Below are 22449 nucleotides of genomic sequence, written 5' to 3'. Positions count from 1 at the left end.
TAGGCCACGCTAGGGCCGTGTGCATCTAATCCAGTGATTCTCGAACTTTTTCAGACGAAGGACCACTTTGTCCCCCCAAAAATGTTCAGGGACCACCTCTCAACTGAATTCACAGTTGACGGGTACTATTTCGACACTGTTAATTTTTATGCAGATCACTTACTTTTTTATTCGTATTTACAAGCCTGTCTTATTGTGGTAAAAATATGACTTCAGACATGTTTGGCTTTGTAATAATGTTACAAATACCACACTTTGAGAATCACTGATCTAATCTAATAAAGTAGGCCTAAGGAATGCTGGGGTGAATTTCTCAAAACCAAAGTTGCTAACTACATTAGCTACTTTGCTGTTTTCAATGCATTTTCCCATTGGCAACTACCGAAGTTGCTAACAGGCTAACAGCTTCCCTTTTGAGAAACTCACCCCTGTATTGTTCACCAGTTCATTTCCATAAACAGTAGTTTCCCAGTGAACAGGGGCCCAATGTAATGAAAAGCAGAGGAGTCTGACTGTACACTGAGGTGACTCATCAGGGGCGCAGGTATAGGGAGGGCGAGCAGGGCATTTGCCCCTGGGCCCAGGACACTCTTGTAGTATCTGTGGTGGGGGCCCCTATTATGACCTTGGTAGGCCATATGGGGCCCTCTAACTGTTTTGCCCTGGGGCCCTGTGTGCAATTGTTCCGCCACAGTGACTCATGTTCATTTTCCCACATTGACTGGCAGACAATAATGCATCATCTGTGAGCACCCTGGCATTGTCATTTAGCAGTAGTGCTGCTATTCAGGTCAATTCACAGAATGAAAAGAAAAGATGCATCTGCAGTGCGCACCGAATAGAGGAAAAACTTTAACACGTTCATTCGAATAATACATGTATGACGTTCATTATGTGTTGAGGTTAGATGAAATGTTCAAGTTTTTTTCACTGTCAAAATATGTCAGGTAAAAGATAACTAACTTTTACATGGCTGAAACCAAATAACTTGAACATTTAACATTCATTCGAATTTTGGCTGAAACATCTGCAGCAGACCCTATACTGCCAATCAAACTGGTGCTAATTGTTTTTTTTTTGGCACGCCTCAGCTGGTAGAGATTATGTGTGTATAACGTCACAGAATGAGCACATTAAGTGTGTTTATTATATGGTGTGACGTCATCGGTCGAATGCTCCATTCATTTCAACGGGGCTCCCCAACGTTCGCACGTCTGTTATTTTTCGATAACGGACGGGTTGGTCTATAACAGACCGCTGTCAATGGCAACAAGACTTTTCACTGCTAAAGCGACTTTTCAACAAGACTCTAATCAGCTGCTGTGATAGACAACACCTGTGTCCTGGCTACCTAGCATTTGCCTAGCGGTGTTCCACAACGGCACTGTTTTTTTTTGCGCAGCAACACTCTTAACATTAAATAGGCCTAAAGAAATGTCCCCGCCATGTGTGAATCATTTAAGTATATCCATATAATAAGCGGGTTAACTTTCGGCGAGTCGGTCGCGAGTCGGTCGCTTTGTGGAATAGCAGCACTCCGCTCCGCGTCGGGGTCTAAAGATTCTCTCTGTCGTGCTGCTATTCTAGCCTGGGAACTCCCATACTGCCTTTAGTTCTACACAATCGTTTCGATCTGAAAGACAGTATGGCGAGGATGACTCATAACGTACAAGATCATGGGATCTGTGTCATAATGGCCAAGCATTCCGACCTTAACAGTTTCTCTGCCCAATCAGAGAGCAGGGCAGTGTGTCATAATAGCCAAGTATTCCGGCCCCATACGGAATTTACAATAGGCAACTCCCCAGACCTAATCTCACTTGTGATTAGGTCTGGTGTTAACCAGGCAACTGCTATTCCACGGTAGCGACCTTCTCGCCGAACGTTAACCCTTACGTATCACGTCAGTGCTACTAGTTTAAAATGAGCGCCTTTAATTGTGCGTAACATGTCAATGTTGTTAAAATGTTGACATGAAATATCCAAATAGTGATGTTAAAAGTCAGGTCTGCTCCTCATAGAGTTACCAAAATCACACAAAATTTGCATTAGAATTTCTAGTTTCTAGTTGAAATTTAGAAAGAAAAAAACTGAAAAAAAAAAATACTATAACGGGTTGGCCCTCTACGTATGGGAACAAAAAACGAACAATTACATGCGTGGCATTGAATGTGTTATTGTGTGTATCACATCAGTTCTGCTAGTTTAAAATGAACGCATTTAATGTGTTAATCCTGTCAGTGGGGGGTGCTGTGGCACAGCACACTAAGCCCCCCAAACTTGGGCTTGTATGCCCATGGGGACCCCGGTTCGAGACTGGATGGGGTCATTTCCCAACACTACCCCATCTCTCTCCACACTCACTTCCTGTCGCACCTTCACTGTCCTATCGAAATAAAGGCCCAAAAAGCCCATAAAAATATATTATTTAAAAAAATCCAGTCAGTGCTGTGCATTAGTTCACTTCACTAGCACTTCAGTGCTGTTCTCACCTGATGGCAGTGATGATGGGAACCACACTATTGCCGGCCCCACACCCCACCTGCAGAAGACAGACACACATTTCACACAGGTCATTTTATTAACCACACAGCAGAATAGAATAGGCAACATAGTATTCATTCAACACGTCACTTTTCTTCACTACTTTTGTCTACCTCAATTCACAGAATGCTGTGTTTTTTCACAATTGCCTCGTTTGTATTTTCCCTCCCTTTTACCTGTTTTATATGTGTCTTGAAATGTCCATGTGTATTATTTATGTAAGCTACTTGACACCTTCATTTTCTCCCAGGGATCAATAAAGTTGCTGTACTCTACTGTACTTTTTCACTCGTTGACCAGGCAGCATTATGTGATGCCAAGAGTACGCCCTTGGTGTCTACAGCTGCTTGCGCACACAAATCCAGTCATGGCTAAGGTTAGGGCGTCAGACTTGTAGCTCAAAGGTTACAGGATCAACTCACGACCCGCCATATTGGTGGGAGGAGTAATTGACCAGTGCTCTCCCCCATCCTCCTCCATGACTACTACTGGTACCGTCCCGCCACACTGCTCGCTTTCGGATGTCATTGGGGGCTGCCATCTTGCACGGGTGAGGCATAAATGCAACTTTGCTGTGTGCAGAGTGCACTTGTGTGCTATGGAGTGCTGTCTCACAATGACAATGGGAGATGGAGTTTCCCAGTTGGGCTTTCACTTTCCCTTAAATCAACCTCTTCGCGGCAACATAATTTCACTGACCTTTAGGTCAAATGGTCTCGAAAAGTGATGCTACAATGACATTGCATTGCAATATGCTTTTACATTCCTCGTTGGCTGTTAATCGTCCCAGAACAGAAAGTCAACATATTTCCAGCAAAAAAGCATCACATTCACATCTTTTCTCACGACTTGCAACTTGCAGCTAATTCTAACATTGATGTACATGCCCGCTTCTCTCTGGCTTGAATCCCCCTCATTGCTGAGTGCTGCTGCTGTGTGTACTCCTTACTACCGTTCCTCTTGTCTCGGATGCACCTGACACCACCTCTCTTCCCTATGCCATATTGCTACACTATCTGCTGATGACTGCCCAAGTTTGAGTAGTTACTAAATGAAACCATGAATGGATAGGATGAATTGTGTTCCACTGCCGATCTGCCCAATAAAGGCTTTACACGTTTAAAAAAAAAAGAAAATCACATATTTTACAAGGGCCAACATTCAGCATTCAGGAAATGTGTAAAAAACATAAACAAACAAACAAACAAACAAACCAAACTCTGGCGAGCACATAACCTCTTTGTCGGAGGTAAAAACAAACAAAAAAAAGCTTAGAGCATGTTGTGACAGCACCTCTAATATCCTGAAAGAGGCCTGGTCTCCAGGGAAGCCGCCGCTCTCTGCTCCTGCTCCTGCTCCTCCTCCTGCACTGGCCTCCTCCTGCCTGCTGGCCTCCGCTGCCTCCTCCATCTCCATCTCCGTCTCCTCCTCTGCGTCTCGGGCTGATCTGACAGGCCCTGGCCCATGATGAGGCTCATCTCCTGGGCAGCAGAGGCCCCCCTCATCCTTCTCAATATGAAATACAAACAGAAATGTAATATCCATATTTATGATTTAGATGCAGTATATATATATATAATACCATTTTCATGTAAATGTCACTTACACACAATACATTCTCATATCTTATGGACACATCAATTCAATTTCCACATATTTTACAGGAATGTACAGGATATACTGTGTGTGTGTGTGTGTGTGTGTGTGTGTGTGTGTGTGTGTGTGTGTGTGTGTGTGTGTGTGTGTGTGTGTGTGTGTGTGTGTGTGTGTGTGTATATACAGGGGTTAGACAAAATAATGGAAACTTGTTATTTTAGTGTTTAGTGTTTAGTTTCATGACTCAAGTTGACCAGCCTGTCAGCCAATCTTAATTCATTGCACATTGCACCAAAGAATGCAAGTTTGCAATGCACACAACATTATGGGTGACGTGTACATTATTCTTGGTGCGCGTGTAACTGTTGCATCTTTGACCGAGACAGCAAGTCTTTGTGATTTATCAAGAGCCACAGTATACAATTTAACATCTGCATACCACCAAGAAGGATGATCGATGAAGGATGATAGCTACATTCAGGCAATCATGGCCGAGTTGTTAGGGAAAGTTGCAGGTTTAAATCCCACCCTTACCTCTCCCTACACCTCAATCTATGGCCAAAGTGCTCTTGAGCAATACATTTTAGCCCATTGCTCCAGGGACTGTAACCAATACCCTGTAAATACCTGTACGTCACCTTGGATAAAAGCGTCAGCTAAGTGTAACATAATGTAACGTAATGTAATGCAATGTAATGTAATAATAATACATTTTATTTTGAGCGCCTTTCAAAATACCCAAGGACACTTTACAATCAAAACAAATACATAACAGTAGGGAAAGTATAACAAAGCTTCAGTGAATTAACAATAGGAGAGTAATTAAAATGCAAAAATAAAATAGAAATAAAAGTACAATAAAAATAAATGTTTTAAAATAAGAAAAAGAAGTAATGTAATGTAATGTAATGTAATGTAGTGTAATGTAATGTAATGTATTACATGTCTGCATGGGTCCCCCGGGTGATCATCATGGCTCTGTGTGGGGGGCAGCAGCTCGGGGAACTCTTGGAAGAGCCAGCGGCGGTCTTTGAAGAACTTGGCCTGGTGCATGTGGTAGAAGCCGTCCCAGAAGACACTGGCGTCCCGCTCGTACTTCACTAGAGGCAGACGACACATGGTAGAAGAAGTACCAATGCAAAGTGTAAAACTACAGTACAGTATACAGGTGAGCACTTTCTGTTTCGTGAAGGATCTTTGTTTCCCCTTTCTTCTCTTTACACCTGCCATTGTTGCTGTTCAATAACCTTATAATTACACGAGAAAAATTGAGCTGGGGTTGGGGTCTAAGAGCATCAAATTCTGTTCCAGTTCAAATTCTGTACCAGTGGAAGACTATGGGAAATAAATAGCTAATGTAAATAACTAATGCACATAACTGATGATATTGATCACGACACTGGGGCTACCACCAGAGGATGCGCACACCTAACAGTAAAACCCACATACACACATGCACACACACACACCTTGCTCCTCTGTGGGTATCCTCTCTGAGGAGTTCTCTTCAGCTTTCCTTCTGGCCTCCTCTGTGTCCTCCTCCGACCACTGGACATGGTCCCTACAACGCGCACTCACGCACGCACGCACACACACATGCACATACGTGCACACACACACACACACACACAGATAGACAGTCAGACACGCATGCATGCACGCACAGACAGTCGGACAGGCAGGCACGCACACGCAAGCATGCACGCACGCACGCACACACACACCACAGGTAGGATGAGACAAGAGGATGGCACATACCACTAGTTCAGTGTTTCCCAACCAGGGGTAAGTGTACCACTAGGGGTACGCGAGCACACTGCAGGGGGTACTTGGAAAAATGTTACTACAATAACAAATGTATGGACACTGGGATAGAGAAAGCGATATAGAACATGAATTAGGGGGTACTCATGGCACAACTTAGAGTCTGAGGGGGTACGCGAGACAAAAAAGGTTGGGAAACACTGCACTAGTTCCTCACATACACACTCTAGATGCCCTGGGTGTGCACAATCTTTTTTGTGCTCAATGGTAAAAACATAGTTCTGCCATGGAATAAAAAACAAACAAAAGGATTTCAAGTGTACAGACTCAACTCTACTATCTTCCTTCTCAACTTATTTGTGTATTGTTGGCATTAGTTACCACATGTTGTGCTGGAAGACACGGTCAGGGTCGGTGAGTATTCTGCCCCCTAGAGGCACGGGTGGCCTTCCGTCACTGCTCATTGGTCGATGGGGAGCACGGTGGCGTTGGTAGCAGACTCCGGGGGCAGGGGGGCATGCGGGCAGAGGAACACGCCTCCACCACTGACCCCACCACCAGCCTCGCCACATCCTACTGGGGACTGGGGGAAGGGATCACTGGGGGAAGGAAAATACTACCTGTAACTTAGATGTTGTTTAGTGTTAACACATATGCAGATATTTTAACCCATTTTGTCCTAAGCCCTTTTTGGGAAAGGGTGCCCTCTGCCTATTAAATCCTAAATATCTCAGCCTCCGAAGCACATACGTACAAACATGAAATGATTTGCATTTAAAAGCTAGGACCCTCGTTTAGCCCTAGAATGTGTTCATTCAGCTCTGACTTACCCACATTTTTAATAAAGCAGCTCAAATCTCAAGAACCTGAATGCAGCGTATATGTGTCTCCAGGACACAATGGGTCAAACAAGGATATTTTTATGTGTTTATGTATAAGGGTGGTTGACGTGTAAGGGCGTTTTTTCTAATTCCTGAAAAAAATTATGGAAAAAATTAGAAATAAATAGTACAAAATAAAGCTCTTAGTGGTCCGTGGAATTTCGCCTAATTTTTGCCATTTTTGGGAAAATGTGCCCTGCGGTGTGACATTTCTGTAAGATACAATAAAACTATTAATATTCTGCACAAATATATCCCCCATGCTCTTTCTACTATTGCCCCTTTAACCCCCACCCGACACACACACTACTACCCACCCGCACCCCCACCCCCACCCACACACGCCAATGCATTGTACAGGCAGACAACTGTGATTTCACTGTATGGTTTTACTGTATTACTTGTACTAATTGTGTGAATGTGACAAATAAATCTCCTGGTATCCTTATATCCTTGCGTGATACATGAGAAACAAGTAAGGATTGACTAACATCATGTCACACCACAAGACATGAAGTCACACCACAGGGAATTCACTGCATTGTGGCCATTTTAATCCTTTTGTATACATGACTGACCTCTGAGCTCATGCTAACTAGATAATGATTTTGTGTTTAATCTTTAATATGTGTTTTCAGTTATAAAAAACTTTTTTTTCCTTCTATAAGAGCAGTCATACCACAAGACACCATAAAATGAACCTAAGCATTGTGTGACAGAAACATTGCAATATGTAGACATATTAAGAGGTGAATAGTCACCTTAAACTTCCACACCACTCTCCAATAATTAAGGTACTGACTGGTTAGGAGCCTGTCTTTAAGACCCTTGTAGTTGGCCTTGCAGCTGCCCGTTCACAAACATTGACATACATGTCACCCCACAGGACGCAATTTGTGTTACGAAATTGAACTTGTAGTTAATATTACTGTCTTGAGTTTTTTTTTCCACATTCACATATCTTAATATGAAGTTAATATTTATGCAATCATGGCAAATGATTCATACATTATTCAAAATGTAGTTGGTTAATTTATATACATTCCAGGTTTCATGAATGTTATAGTCACACCGCAGGATATTTGACATATAAACCTTTACATAAATCTTAACAAAAATGTTTCTTCTCATCTAAGACTAATATGAAACATAATGTACCACATCTTTTTTCATTGACATTTGTTTTAAGAGGAAAAATAACAGTTTTGTAGGTTTTTAACCAATGTTACTAAAAAACAAGGCGTCACATCAACCACGCATAAACAAACACAACATGTGGATAAAAAAAACCCAGCATTGTGACAGGTGCGTTTTAGGTCCCTAAAAAGGATATTTTCTATTCGAGCTTTAAGAGATCTCTAAAACACTATTGTTCACGTGTAAACAAGACACCAAAACTGATGCAGTAAAATAAATATATTATATGTGTAAACAGCATCTCATATTAATTAATATACAATTCGTTTGTCTGTGACGACTGTCATTTAGTGTGCGGCACACACACACGCACACACTCACACACGCGCGCGCACACACACACACACACACACATGCAGTTTGTATAATTTACTCTAGCAAATGCTGCAGCGTTATATTCAAGTCATTAAAACTTATATTAACTCTGAGTGGGAGTGAGAATTACTGGAATTAATGAATGACATTATTTAGTTGCTTGCTTGTTCCCATGATTACAATACAACAATACAGAGAGCCCCACTCTTCTGATGTTTGTTTTCCTCCACATTAAAACATTTTCCTCCAGTCCACTAGGCGGAGACGTATCATCTAAGTCCTCCATATGCTACCCAAAAATCAAAACACAGAGGCGGCAGCGGCAACACGGAGCGATCCTAGGGAATCATCAATGACAAGCAGTCCTAGAATGAATTATTGACACGTACAATGCAGGCTTCTTCTAAATGTCTTCAATGACAGACCATGGCGATATGACTCAGGCATCCCCAACGACATCGCACTGCATTCTTTGACAATACTGAATCAGTCAGCAGCAGCTAGCAAGTGTTGTGAGTGAGAAGCTGTACATTAGTGTTGTTTCTAGTTGTTTAGTGTTTCTGCTTACTTTGAGTAACAAGGTGAATGGCCCACGGCGGCATAACACATAATAGGGAGACACAAGTAAAAACACTTGATATTGAGACAATTTGATGTACTAGACTCACTAGACGGATAACAGAGGATGCTAACTATTTACCTTGCTGAATGATCTACAAACTGTTATTAGCATTGCGCTAACACACCTGTAACTTCGTATGAAATCGAGAGCCTCCCTTCAGCACAACCATCCAAGTCATTTTGGAGAATCTGTCAACTTACTTGATTGTTGTTTCTCTTTTGCAGAGAAAGCTAGAACTACAGTTCAGCGTGAGTTAGCCACAGAGAAATCTCATGCCCCTTGCTCCATGTGTTCAAAACAAGCCACCTCTCAGCAGTGCCCTCTACCGAGAGAAGTGCGTTCTACACCCAAAAATGCCTGCCGCTATCTGGACCACAGGACCAAGGGCTTCTACACTAAAGATGCTGGATGTGTCTACCGACGAAACCTTACTCTATTACGAGAAATGTTACTAAATGTAATTATTAAACCATTTGGATGTAGACAAATCCCTCTTTTTCAGTGTGTGTGTGTGTGTGTGTGTTAATGTTCTGTTTCTTATCCTTATTTTATCCTTCTTTCATAGGATGATACAACATTTGAGGTAGTGTGGAGCAACGATTCAAAGTCCAAAATATCCTATGAATGTGGAAGACTGTATTTCAATAATTACAGGCGTTGTTATACCAGGTAAATAGCATTTTTTTTGTTTTTTTTGTTTAATGTGGCCATCAATGAGTCAGTGTTACACAAACAGTACAGTAACTAATTGAAATACACACAGAGACTAACTGAAATCTCAACACATCAAAATCTTCCTCCACAGTAGGGGTGTAAATATTAATCGAAATGCATCGATCCTATGGTCGACGATTTAATCGCATCGCATCACATCGTGGGGCATTGTGTTAAGTATCGAAAATAATCAAATCACTGGCCCACTTCCAATGCCCTAGCTCCATAACATAATAGAGGTGGAAAAGTAATTGGAAAAAATCGAACTGAATCGAATCGCATGGTATGGTATGATATCTTAAGTATTGAAAATAGTCGAATCCTTATCGATACCGTATCGTAATGTCATGCAGGCTGTGATTTACACCCCTACTGCAGTGTGCCATTCTGGAGGTCGCGACCTTCTCAGACATGGGAGCACATGAAAGTGTAGGCTGATAGCTAAGTAAAATCCGATCTGTATGAGGCCTCGGAAGGGATGTTTAATACCATAGGGTTTCCTGGATTTTAATGTTGTTTGCTGTGGTGGGTCAGAAAGAAGCTGTTCCTGAACCTGGTAGTTTATAGTCTGCATGCTGCCAAAACATCTGTTTGACGGGAGATGAAAAGTCATGATGCATGAGCTTGATTTACAAAGTCGCTAGATCCATAATTAGGCCTACAGTTGTTTTGGCGAAAGTAATTAAAGTAATGCAAAACTAGGGTAATGCCTTACATTTTAAATTGAGTAATATTATGATGTAAGGGATTTTTTTTAAAAGACTGTGACATGTAATCAGTAATGTATTACAGTTTTTGAGCAACTTGCCCAGCACTGGTCATTTGTGTGTTGTAGCCAGCAGGCGATACCCCGCCTCCTGTATGACAGTCCCCGACATTTGCTGGCTTGGAAGATTGATGACGCCTTGTTTCTGCAGTCACCACTGGTGAGTCCATATCGGAATAGACAGAGTCGGTAACTCTAGGTCCGCCACTGAAACTGCTTGTTTTCCCCCACGCTCACACACACACACACACACACACACACACACACACACACACACACACACACACACACACACACACACACACACACACACACACACACACACACTGCTATTATCCTGTTATTGTGTTATGTGTTTTTTAGGGCAGTTCGTTACCCTCCCCCTCGGACCAGAAGCCCTGTCTGCTCACCATCACGATTGGCAGCTGGCTCAAGCGCGTCTGCCCACAGACTGGACAGATGCTGCAGATGGTCTATCTGTCTTCACGCCACAAATACAGGTCAGCGCAACACATTACATTACATCACATTACATTACATTGCATTGCATTTGGCAGACGCTTTATAACCAAAGCGACTTTCAAAAGGACATAATCATAGCCAACATCACTAGCAAATACAAAGTGCACAGGAAATAAACAGAACAACAAGTGCAGATGCAACGAAGGGGTAGTTAGTATACACACACACACGCACGTGCGCGCGTCGCCAAAGTTCGGAGCCGCCGCCTCGCCATTAATTTCATATAACCGGTCACCTCGTCGACCGTTATCCCTTACTTATCTAAACTCCGGTCCTCGCCTTGTACTTGTAGCCTCATGCTTCACTGTCACCCCGCCTCCATGTCCACCTTGGCACAACTTTTGGAGGGACCTTTACCACCCCATTCAACGTGCTGATAGAAAATGAGAAAATGACCCTAGAATCATGCTTTTGAAAGATATTGAATAAAACTTCTATCGTCAATGACACCTTGCATTCTGAGGCCACAAGCCAAAAGGACAGGATGGAACGGAAGATTAGATATCAAAATGGAACCGGGGTCAGATCAAAATGCAAAACAAATGCGGAACATTCTGGTCACCTGAAGTGACTGTACGTGCCAGTATGCCGGTCGGTCTGTTCGGAAACCGATTGGCTTTTTGGAGTGTATACATTTTTTTATTTTTTTGCCACCTGCTGCTGATGTTTTTTTGCTGGATGTGCGCACTTTCCACTACACTCTTTTTGGAGTGTATGCGCACTTCGTAGGTCTGTGGACATTGTTCTGAGCGCTACTCCACCCCTTTGTACTTATTTCAACATTGTACATACAGTATGATTCAAATGAGATCAATTTTCTTTTTCTCCACGTAGCCTACACACAATAGGTGCATACTGTACATTCTGATCCAGTCGTGGACATGTTGTAATGCCGACATCTTCCCGGTCTGTTCACAGGTACCTTGAATGGGATACAGCACAAGAAACGTTTTACGCTAAGTCCACCCAATGGAAGCCCAGAGAGGTAAGCTGAAGTCTACAGACAGACATCTCTATTAGACCAGTGTTTCTCTACTGCGTGGATAAGATGAAGTGAGAATGAGGTCCTTCTGTTACGTTTTAGGTGAAATTTAAGTAGCGTTCTAAAGCTTTACACAGCAAATTGACTCGCTTTTGGTTTGGCCCCAAACTAAAATCATTGGACATCTGAATTGAAATCTATCTGTGCGTTCTCGTTTTATGTCTTTTATGTCCCCCCCCCCCCCCCCCCTCTCTCTCTCTCTCTCTCTCTCTCTCTCTCTCTCTCTCTCCGTGTGTGTGTGTGTATGTATATGTATATGTGTGTGTTGTCAGGCTGGGGTGGATTATTGGGTGGATAACCTGATGAATCTGGCAGTGTTCCAGGCCTTTCCTCTGAAGATCATTGGCGTCATGGAGATCAATAAACGAGTATGTGCACAAAGCATGCCATCCCTAGATTTGTTTTTCCAATACATTACGGTAACTGTCTTTACTGCTTCCTAACTGACCTATAAACTAACAGAGAATCATATATTTAAACCTGTGTGTGTGTGTGTGTGTGTGTGTGTGTGTGTGTGTGTGTGTGTGTGTGTGTGTGTGTGTGTGTGTGTGTGTGTGTGTGTGTGTGTGTGTCTGTGTCTGTGTCTGTGTGTCCAGGTGTTTGGGAGTACAGTAGTGGACGTGGTGTTGAATCAGGGCGTGCTGGCTGTGTCTCATCGCAACATGAGTGTCAAGCTCTACAGCTTCCACCGCATCCTCCAAATGGTAACCACACACACACACACACACACACACACACACACACACACACACACACACCGCCAACAACAACAACAACAACAACAACAACAACAACAACAACAACAACAACAACGCCCAATAAACGCCCCGTGGACCTCCTCATAAACCTCCTAACGCCCCCTTGACTTGATCATAAGCCTGCCAATGCCCCCCTTACTATAAAAACAATTTAAGTGGGCTGACGCCATGGCCTAGTGGTTAAGGAGATGGGCACTGGTCCAGGGGCTGTTACCAATACCCTGTAAATTAAAGACTGTAAGTTGCTTTGGACAAAAGTGTCAGCTGAATGTAACATGAATGTAACATGCTCCCAATGACAACTTGGCACCGCCCCCTCTCAACTGTATCCTGCTCAATGCTCGCCAAGGGCTCGCCAACCATAACTGTGTATAGAAGACCCGTTATCTACGTCCCCAACGCCCCCTTTGAGAAACATTACTCTACAGGGTCTGACCAGATGGAGATCTGCTTGTGGTCAACTGCTCCCAACCGGAGAAACTATTGTAAGGCTACGATGTCTATGTTCTTCCATCCTAGCTACGTTCTTCCATCCTGTGACACAGCTCAAAATTTCACCAGCCAAGTCAGTCTGGCTAAGTGTATTTCAAAAAATGTCCAAGATTAAGAACGAATGAAACTTGAGCATTTCCAATGTCTTGATGGGATACTGAATGTTTTTACCTGCACACTGCTGGTGCTCCAGTGATTTTATATCACAGACATCTTTCACACCCTTTGGGTCTCCATTAGGGCTGTAACGATACACTCAACTCACAATTCGGTTTGTATCACGATTCATGACCTACGGTTCGATACACCACCACGATTTCACATTTGCCAACGTTATAAAATGTATGAATAAAACCTATGATAGTTTATAGGTAGAATAGGTTACAAGAGGATAATAATAACTTTTAAAAATGTCTATATAATAGTGATAATGCTTGGAAGCACCATCACTTCATATCATGTGGTTGTTTTCTGGGCTGATGGGTATCAAATCGTTAAAAGGGCGTATCACGATACTGCCTCCTTGTATCGTCATACAGTATCGTGACTGTGTATCACGATTTCTCGGTTCGATACAATATCGTTACAGCCCTAGTCTCCATCAGGTCAAGACACAAGTGCACCAGTAAGGAGTGATCTTTGACACTACTATATTGTGATCTTGTCTCTGCTATTTGCAGCCTATTTTTTCCATTCAAGTCCATTCAAGTCAAGTCAAGTCAGTTTTATTGTCAATCTCTTTACATGCGCTGGTCATACAAAGAATTGAAATTTCTGTCTCTCTGTCTGTCTGTCTGTCTGTCTGTCTGTCTGTTTGTGTCTGTTGTTGTTTGCAGTTCAGGAAGCAGGACTTGATTCTTGGTGAGCCATGTAACATTAATGGATCAGAAGGGGTCGTAGGAGAACACCCATTTGGCATTCCCTCGAACATTCACATCACAGGTACACATGCACATGTGCAGACAGACAGACAGACACACACACACACACACACACACACACACACACACACACACACACACACACAGACACACACACACACACACACACACACACACACACACACACACACACACACACACACACACACACACACACACACACACACACACACACACAACATACCGACAAAACAGTGACGTGTTCTTATTATAAGTGGTAGCTCAGGACAAACAGGTTCATATGAATTATGGCTAGTCGACGAAATTGTGTGCATCTGTGTCTGTATGTACATCACGTGTGTGTGTGTGTGTGTGTGGGTGTGTGTGTGTGTGTGTTTGTGTGTGCGTGCGTGCGTGTGTGTGCAGAGGCTCCTCCGGTCCTGTTTGAAGTGTCTAGCCAAGCGGGGATGCAGATTGGGGGGAACCCTTTTCACTTCGTCTACACGCCCTGTGGGAAGAGATTCAAGGGGGCACACCATGTCTGCTCCCTAAAGGACAGGACACTGGTAAATATACATACAGTACATACACCCAGCCAAGGCACAACACACCATGTGGCACGGGTACAACTCAATACCTCACATCCCGTCCTCTCCTTTTGGCTTGTGGCTTAGTGTTGAGCGTGAAGACGTCATTGACGATAAAAGTTTCATGCAATATCTTGCAAAAACACCATGGTCACTATGATCATTTTCTCATTTGCAACTGGGGTGTTGAATGGGGGGAGAGGGAGTCCCCAATATTTGTTGTGCCAAGGCTGACAGTGGGAAAAAAAGAGATTGGGGCTTCAGTGAAGCCCAAGCTAAAGGAGAGGACAGGAGGTTAGATTGAGTTGGACGCCACTTTTCACCACACCACACCTTTCACAAGCACAACACACCACTGCTACCTTTCACAAGTACAACACACCACTGCTACCTTTCGCCAGGCTTTGGTAGACAGGAGTAGTTTACTGTATGTCAATGTGTTGTGTGTGTGTGGGTGTCACAGGGTTTCCATTACAGCAGTGGTGTAGTCTACGTAGAACGCAGGTATACGGAGTATACCCACTTCTAAATTTTAGGGGCCTCAGGATACCCACTTAAAATTGATTGATCCATTATTTAGAATAGCATAAATATATACAGTATACCCACTTCAATAAATGTTTGAATATACATTATACCCACTTCAAAAAAAAGTAGACTACACCACTGCATTACAGACATACAGTGCTCATCCTGGAGAAGGACTGACTGTCATGTGTGTGTGTGTGTGTCGTGGGCTACAGTGGTCACAATTACGCCAGTATCACTGGCAGAGCTGGCAGGTGTGGTTGACAGGAAGGGCTGCTGAAGAGATGCTCAGCTGGGGACCTACGGGTCCAACTCAATCTAGTACCTCCTGTCCTCCCCTTCTTCTTGTGGCCTTGTGATGCGAGGCAAGATGCCATTGACTATACAAGTTTTATTCAATGTCTCTGAGGTGGCGGCATTGTCAACCTGGTGTGTGGATAACAAACTACTCCTGAATGTCAGCAAAACAAAGGAGTTGATTGTGGATTTCCGGAGGATACAACACCAGCCACACCAGCCAATTTACATCGCTGATACTGCAGTGGAGAGGGTTAAGAGCTATAAATTCCTAGGAGTCAACATCAAGGAGGATCTCAGCTGGTCTCATCACATCAATTGCATCACTAAGACGGCTAGACAGCGACTGTTTTTTTCTGAGACGGCTCCACAGATATGGAATGGAGAGTAGGATACTGGCCAACTTCTATCGCTGTACAATAGAAAGCATTTTAACTGGTAATTTCACAGCCTGGTATGGTAACACCACTGCCCAAGATAGGAGAGACCTCCAACGAGACATCAAATCTGCTCAAAGGACAATCCAATCAGATCTACCCAACATCCAGGATCTTTACAACCAGCGGTGTCTGAGGAGGGCCAAACGAATCATAGCTGATCCGTACCACCCCAGCTACACACACTTCACCCTTCTACCATCTGCCCGGAGATACAGGTGCTTACGTGCTCACACCAGCCGACTCAGGGACAGCTTCTTCCCTCAATGTATCAGGCTGTTGAATACAAAATCACCAACATAGGAAGAAATCCACTCATCACATCTCCCCTTTCTCCAACCTGCCATTTTTTCAACTTTTTAAATATATATTTTTTCCTACTTTTTTTTTTCTTCTCCTTTTTAACATTCTTTTAAATCTTTTTTTTGGGACTCCCAGAGCAGGGAAGCTTTTCATTGTATATATATGTTTCATATATATACACATGACAAATAAAATATCTCTTGTATCTTGTATCTTGTATCTTGAGTGGGGGAAAAACCCTGCCCTCAACAAAAAAAAGTTGCTCTGTTAGAAACTTAGCACTAAATTGTTTTCTCCACAGAGGAGGGGCTACAAGCAAAAGGGAAGGACAGGAGGTGGTAGTTTGAAAGGCAACCTACAGTATGTGCCTTTGGGCCTGCTTGTCATGTTAAACCCAGAGTGACTTTGTGCCATGGCCACATTGTGACTGTCATAACTCGTCAAAGAGATGTGCTATGTTGGGTCTCTGTTAGCTTGGCACAGTTTTCTTTAATTTTGTTCAAATGTGTGACTATGATCTTGAAGTATGAATCAATGATCATATACTAAAGCAGGCATGCATGATCCGTAATCGTATTACTTGTTTTTATTTTTGGTTGCTGTAGTTATTTTGGTGCTGATCTTACAGCATTTGACTGTACTACAGTATGAAAAGGTCACCATCAAACGCATTGCACTGAATCTAAATCTTATCTCCGCCCATTGCTTAGATCGGTGGTTTTTAACCTTTTTTTCTAGACGCACCCCCTTACATGTGCCCAAGACAAGCCGGGCACCCCCATACCAAATATCTACACGCACTAAAAACTGATTTAAATGATTAACTACAATGATTCTTGCTTGAGGCATTAATCAATATCTTAATCACTTTACATGGGGACCAAAACATGCATTCATTTGGTTTTGATTTGGCCTAATTATAATGTTAAAAAAATCTGCGCTCCCCCTGAAATCTCTGGCGCACCCCCAGGGGGTGCCCGCACCCCAGGTTAAGAACCACTGGCTTAGATAGTGGATGTAGGGTTGATTGACTTGTGGTGATTTAGGAACGGTCTGCCTGTCTGTAAGGCACTAGAGACTGGACGGGTCTCCATTCAATTCCATTTCATCGAACTCGAAATACATTAAATCACATCACTTATTGAAAATACAATAGAATTCCATCACATTATTCATCTCCCTTGAGAGTAATATATTTTAATATCTATGTAATACCTTTATTACTACCCTCATTTAATACAGTTTTTTCAAAACAGGTTTTTAGTATTTCAAATGAGAATTTCTTCTGAAATCAGAAATCAGTTTCCAGTGTTGTTAAAAACTTATTTAAACACCTGTTGATTGCACTGATGTGGCGTGTTTGCAGCTTTCAGGACATGTACTGACATACTTAAAGGGACACTGTGTGAGATTTTTAGTTGTTTATTTCCAGAATTCATGCTGCCCATTCACTAATGTTAACTTTTTCATGAATACTTACCACCACCATCGAAGTCTAAGTATTCACTACGACTGGAAAAATAGCACTTTTCATATATGAAAAGGGGGATCTTCTCCATGCTCCGCCATTTTGAATTTCCAAAAATAGCCATTTTTAACTGCAAAAATGACTCTACTTGGACCATACTAGAAAATGATTTTTTATTACTCAGTAAACTTTCATGTAAATATCAAATTTGGCAATAGCCAACCCAGTTTCAATGAGCAGCATAGTACCTTTTTTGACCATTTCCTGCACAGTGTCCCTTTAAAAGTCCTGCTGCTGCTCACTACAGCAATTTTCAGTGTACTTTTAAAACTTTGCAAAGTAAGTTTTTTGTTGTTGTTGTGGTGTCTTGCTCAGGCTAAAAACGGCGTTCAGGACATTGACTGCTGCTCAGTAGAGTCGGACTCCATCTACTTTCATCCCGACAACTCCTCCAGAATCATCCAGCACGCCCCAAACACCATCAAGTAAGTGCGGACAAGCAGTTGGCATTTATCTCTGAATGCTTCTCTATACAAGGCATCAAGTGGTTACATGTAGGCCGTGGTTGTGTTGAAATGTTTCATGTTTCTTCCCTATGCAACACATAGCACAGTATGTTTACATAATATTAACCCTTTGAGGAGGGTATAGATATTTTCCCAGTCTTAGAATTTTACCCGAGCATTCTAAACTCCCATAGGGCTTCCGCACACCGGCTACGACAAAGTGCTGAGCACTGCTCCGCAAAAGTTCGACTCCATTGTTTTCAAAAGATCCCCGCACACTGGCGCCAATGTCCGCGGACATTCGCGGATGTCGGATAGCGATTAGAGACGATTAGAGAAAAAGTTCTATTTTGTCGGCACCGCCCATTGACTGTCAATGCTATGTTCGTGTGAAATTGGGTTTGGGGGTCCGAATTCTGTCGGAAGCGAAAGTGCTCCACGGTGCTATCGGAGCCAATGTGCGGCCGGCCATAGAACTCGGTGTTAAAAATCCTGCAGAGGGTTTGTGACATCATAATGACAACCAAAATTCTAAACACACAGTATTAGTGATGGTTCTCCTCAAAGGGTTAATGTCATCTTTGCACCATTCCCATTCCCAGGTCAGAGTCAAGGTTAAACAGAGAGAAACTATACAGTACAGTAGTTTGAGTTTGCTATAAAGTATGTAAGAAATGTTTATTCTTTATTGACTGGTGGCTTTGTTTGTGTTTGTTTATTTGCTTTGCCAGTGTTCTGAAAATCATGACTGAATGGGGAGGTGGCAACCAGTCTGAAATCATTAAGGACTTCTCCATCAGTGCACAGAGAGGCCAAAATGTAGGTGTGTGTGTGTGTGTGTGTGTGTGTGTGTGTGTGTGTGTGTGTGTGTGTGTGTGTGTGTGTGTGTGTGTGTGTGTGTGTGTGTGTGTGTGTGTGTGTGTGTGTGTGTGTGTGTGTGTGTGTGCGCGTGTGTGTAAAGGATATTATTATTTGTATATAAATGCTGTTGTGCAGCTTGTGGCTGGTGTAAGTGTTGTTTTGGTGTGTGCTGTACCATTGCAGGTCTGCGTACTAACGTCTGGTTAGAGCCATTCCCTGTGAAGTCAGACAGGGCACAATGAAAACTAGCCATATTCATCTGGTGTTTACACCTCCTGGCATGGAAACCTCAAGACACATGTTTGTTTCTGTGTCTCCACCGACGTGTCTATTTTTAAAATGACATTTGTTTTTTATTAACTGTGTGTGCGTGTGCGTGTGTGTGTGTTACAGGCTGCCTCCAAGGTCACAGTAACCTCTTCTGGTCGCACTGTGAAGAGGAGAGTTTATCAGCTAGATGACGACCCTGAGAATGAGGTGTGTGTGTGTGTGTGTGTGTGTGTGTGTCTGTCTGTCTGTCTGTCTGTCTGTCTGTCTGTCTGTCTGTCTGTCTGTCTGTCTGTCTGTCTGCGTAATACAACTGGTGTGTATTCACAGTGTATGCCATCTCTGCACAATGTAGACTGAATAAATAATTATGCAAGCTAACTAGGCAAGATGCAGAGTAAGAAAAGAGTAGACCTATGGTAGAACTAAGAACTGCAATTTAAAAGGCTGACATCTTTTTTTTAGTTTGTGATGTGTCTGTGTGGATCTGTCAGGTGGTTGTCTTGTGTCTGTTAAAGGAACAGTCCACCCTTTTTTGGCCTCAGTGTTTTCAGAACTGAGATTTATTGGATCATAATTATTAGCATAGCTTAGCATAATCACTGGAAGTAAATGGGCAGCATTAGCTTCAAGCCACTAATGCTAATGCTGCCCATTTACTTCCAGTGATTATGCTAAGCTATGCTAATAATTCTGATCCAATAAATCTGAGTACTGAAAACACTGAGAAGAAAATGATATGCACATTCATGAATAATGCTTGGGAATACTGCAAATATGTGAAAATCAAAAAAGTTGCTGTTCCTTTAAAACTGTTCCTTTAAGTTCTCGCTTTCATCAACAGACGTTTCGTTCTGTGGAATACGAAGATGAGCTAGACCTGCTTCAGGTGGTGGTCTCGCACAGAGAAGAGGCCGGGGGCGCTTCTGTCTGTCTCCATGACAACAACACGGGGGCACTACTCAAGAGGATTCCGCTTCTAGAACCACTTGATGAAGTAAGTTTATAGCTAGCCTCCTGGTTCTTGTCAGACCAGTGCAGTTTGAGTTTCGCACAGCTCCGAGCTTGCAAATCTGGGCGGACCTATGGTCTAGCTCAGGGGTGTCAAAGTCAAATTGATTGAGGGTCAAAATCAAAACCTGGAACGAAGTCGCGGGCCGAACTCAACAATTATTTTCAAAAATTGACCAAAATTGGGCATGCATGCACTTCATATTCATAGTTAAATTTCACATACACTCTTTCCCATCATATTTGTCTGTTCAAATGTGTCTGCACATCAGGGCCGTCGTTAGACGGTAGAGGATTGTGCTTTGTGACTAACACCTCGAAAAAAGTGTAATTACTTACTCGGATGAAATCTTCAGACCCAAAGTGCCAATTTTCACTCACAATACCCGTGTAATAAATCCATTTGACATTGTCTTGAAATTATAGTAGAGCTTTAATATTGGTCTTAACAGTTTGAAAACACACATGAACTGATTAAAAAAGCTACTAATGGAGTAAAAATGACCTAATATCTGCCGAGGATGCATAGTTTTCCAAGTAAGGAACCTGTTTGAATGAATCACTTCCTGACCACTGCTCCTCCTGGAGACGCAGTTAGTAACTCCTTAAAGTTCCTAGTCCTTGTGTAAATTATGCCCTCTGCATTTTTATCTAATCATTTTAACTTCCATACATAATATTCATCAGTTGAAACATTTTGAAATGTTTTGTTTAGCTTACATATAAGTAATGCTCATTAAAATGTGAATTAAAAAAAAAAATCACTGTAACTAGTGTTTAAAAATGGGTATGGTGCTCTTAAAATAATTGTTCAAGAAGACGCTTTTGCACACCTCTGTAGGTGGGCAGGTGCGTAGGATATTATCCCAGTGGGGTTGTCATTCAAGTGTAAAGAAATCCTGCACACTGTCCATTCCACCAACAAACTTTAATACAACATATAGAAGGTCGGATGACCGGAAACAATGTATTAAAGTTTGTTGGTGGAATGGACAGTGTGCAGGGTTTCTTTGCTCTTAAAACAATGAATTCTTAGAAAAAACCTTAGCAGGTGAGCTGAAAAAATTTCGGTTTCTTCCTCTGGGGCTAAGCCCCCCCTGTCTCTCAAACCTAGTGACGGGCCTGCTGCACATCCTGTGATACAGCAAATTTCATGTTCAAGTTGTGTTACTCTATATACAGATTAATGGTGTATGTGCGCCAACTGTAATACACATTTGAAATGATCTCGCGGGCCGAATAATATGGCTCCGCGGGCCAAATTTGGCCCCCGGGCCTGAGTTTGACATCCATCTAGCTAGTAGTATGTCTAAGTTTAGCAGCACATTGATCAATCCTTTTTCCCCTGGCCCGGTCAGTCTTTTTTATTCCAAGGCCATGTCATAGCCTATTTGCCACTGTGATGAGAGGACAGTTAGACAGAATAGAAATGACACATGTTGTGGTGGTTATTTTTGGTTTATTAATGCACAGAAAACGACACCAAAATCATGTTTTTTTCTCCACATAGCAATGCATACCGTGGTTTATTTGCCGGTAACATTTTCATCTTTTCTATCTTTATATTTTTTGTCTTTTTGCTAGACATTTCCCCATGAAATCATCCTGGACAGAGACACTATTGTCCACATTCAACAAAGAAACAACAGTTTATTTTGTTGTCGTGTTTACAAGATGACACCCAGGAGGATGGGAAGTGATGACGATGGCGCTGAAGAAAAAACACGCTGATGACCAAATGTGTGTCAATAATGAATTTTTCAAAGATATATGTTTCATACAATTTTTTATAATAAAAAAAGTTGTGTTCTCCATGTATAGGCACGTGTGATGATCACTGAACGCATGCACCATTGAGGCTTTCTAGTAAGGACGCTACTTGGGTGCACTGCACCCCACTTCAACTCCTCCTCCCCACCTGTTCCCCTACACCTGGTGGTGTGCTATTTAGATCAGACTGGTGCGAGCTCAGCGTCTCGTGCAAATTTGACAGCCATTGCTTTCACTAATGTTGGATGTGGCAAGTGGTGAAGAAAGGTCCCGATCGTCCCAACACGACACACAGACACATACAAAAACAACTAGGGAAG

At 42.5% G+C, this 22449-nt stretch overlaps 2 protein-coding genes across 5 annotated transcripts in view; one reads left to right on the top strand and one right to left on the bottom strand.

Annotated features, from left to right (window-relative positions):
* The window catches only part of mettl8 (methyltransferase 8, methylcytidine), a 26164-nt gene extending 16946 nt beyond the window's left edge, over positions 1–9218 (bottom strand). Inside the window, exons 1-6 of one of the 2 annotated variants that reach the window (XM_063213570.1) lie at positions 9120–9218; positions 6286–6503; positions 5610–5701; positions 5083–5240; positions 3838–4050; positions 2493–2542 (exon numbers count right to left, since the gene is read on the bottom strand). In XM_063213570.1, coding sequence (XP_063069640.1) covers positions 2493–2542; positions 3838–4050; positions 5083–5240; positions 5610–5701; positions 6286–6476 — 704 coding nt within the window. In that variant the 5' untranslated portion in view covers positions 6477–6503; positions 9120–9218. Of the gene's footprint in view, positions 1–2492; positions 2543–3837; positions 4051–5082; positions 5241–5609; positions 5702–6285; positions 6504–9043 lie in introns of both variants that reach the window. The other variant, XM_063213569.1, reaches the window with a different exon arrangement.
* Positions 8607–22177, top strand: dcaf17 (ddb1 and cul4 associated factor 17). Of its 3 annotated transcripts, XM_063213565.1 has the most exons (15): positions 8607–8809; positions 9144–9376; positions 9485–9588; positions 10469–10559; positions 10763–10899; positions 11840–11906; positions 12236–12331; positions 12560–12667; positions 14050–14155; positions 14521–14660; positions 18090–18199; positions 18952–19039; positions 19475–19558; positions 20193–20345; positions 21944–22177. In XM_063213565.1, the coding sequence occupies exons 2-15, from the start codon at positions 9206–9208 to the stop codon at positions 22088–22090; spliced, it is 1602 nt and encodes a 533-aa protein (XP_063069635.1). In that variant the 5' UTR covers positions 8607–8809; positions 9144–9205; the 3' UTR covers positions 22091–22177. The 3 variants fall into 3 exon arrangements, with proteins under 3 accessions (XP_063069635.1, XP_063069634.1, XP_063069636.1); XM_063213564.1 differs by lacking the exon at positions 8607–8809 and having other exon boundaries at positions 9056–9376; XM_063213566.1 differs by lacking the exons at positions 8607–8809; positions 21944–22177 and having other exon boundaries at positions 9056–9376; positions 18952–19043; positions 20193–20287.
* The last annotated feature ends 272 nt before the right edge of the window (positions 22178–22449 follow it).

The sequence above is a fragment of the Engraulis encrasicolus genome, chromosome 13 (assembly GCF_034702125.1).
Source record: "Engraulis encrasicolus isolate BLACKSEA-1 chromosome 13, IST_EnEncr_1.0, whole genome shotgun sequence".
NCBI classification, from domain to species: domain Eukaryota; kingdom Metazoa; phylum Chordata; class Actinopteri; order Clupeiformes; family Engraulidae; genus Engraulis; species Engraulis encrasicolus.
The sequence above is the reverse complement of the archived record's forward strand: the minus strand, read 5'-3'. Positions and strand labels throughout refer to the sequence as shown.

Excerpts from the sequence above, each read along its gene's own strand:
- dcaf17 (XM_063213564.1), top strand. The coding sequence starts at position 9,056 with ATGAAATCGAGAGCCTCCCTTCAGCACAACCATCCAAGTCATTTTGGA. Across the intron at positions 12,668-14,049 it reads TCCACCGCATCCTCCAAATG|TTCAGGAAGCAGGACTTGAT; the intron begins GTAACCACACAC and ends TGTTGTTTGCAG. Across the intron at positions 18,200-18,951 it reads CACGCCCCAAACACCATCAA|TGTTCTGAAAATCATGACTG; the intron begins GTAAGTGCGGAC and ends TTGCTTTGCCAG.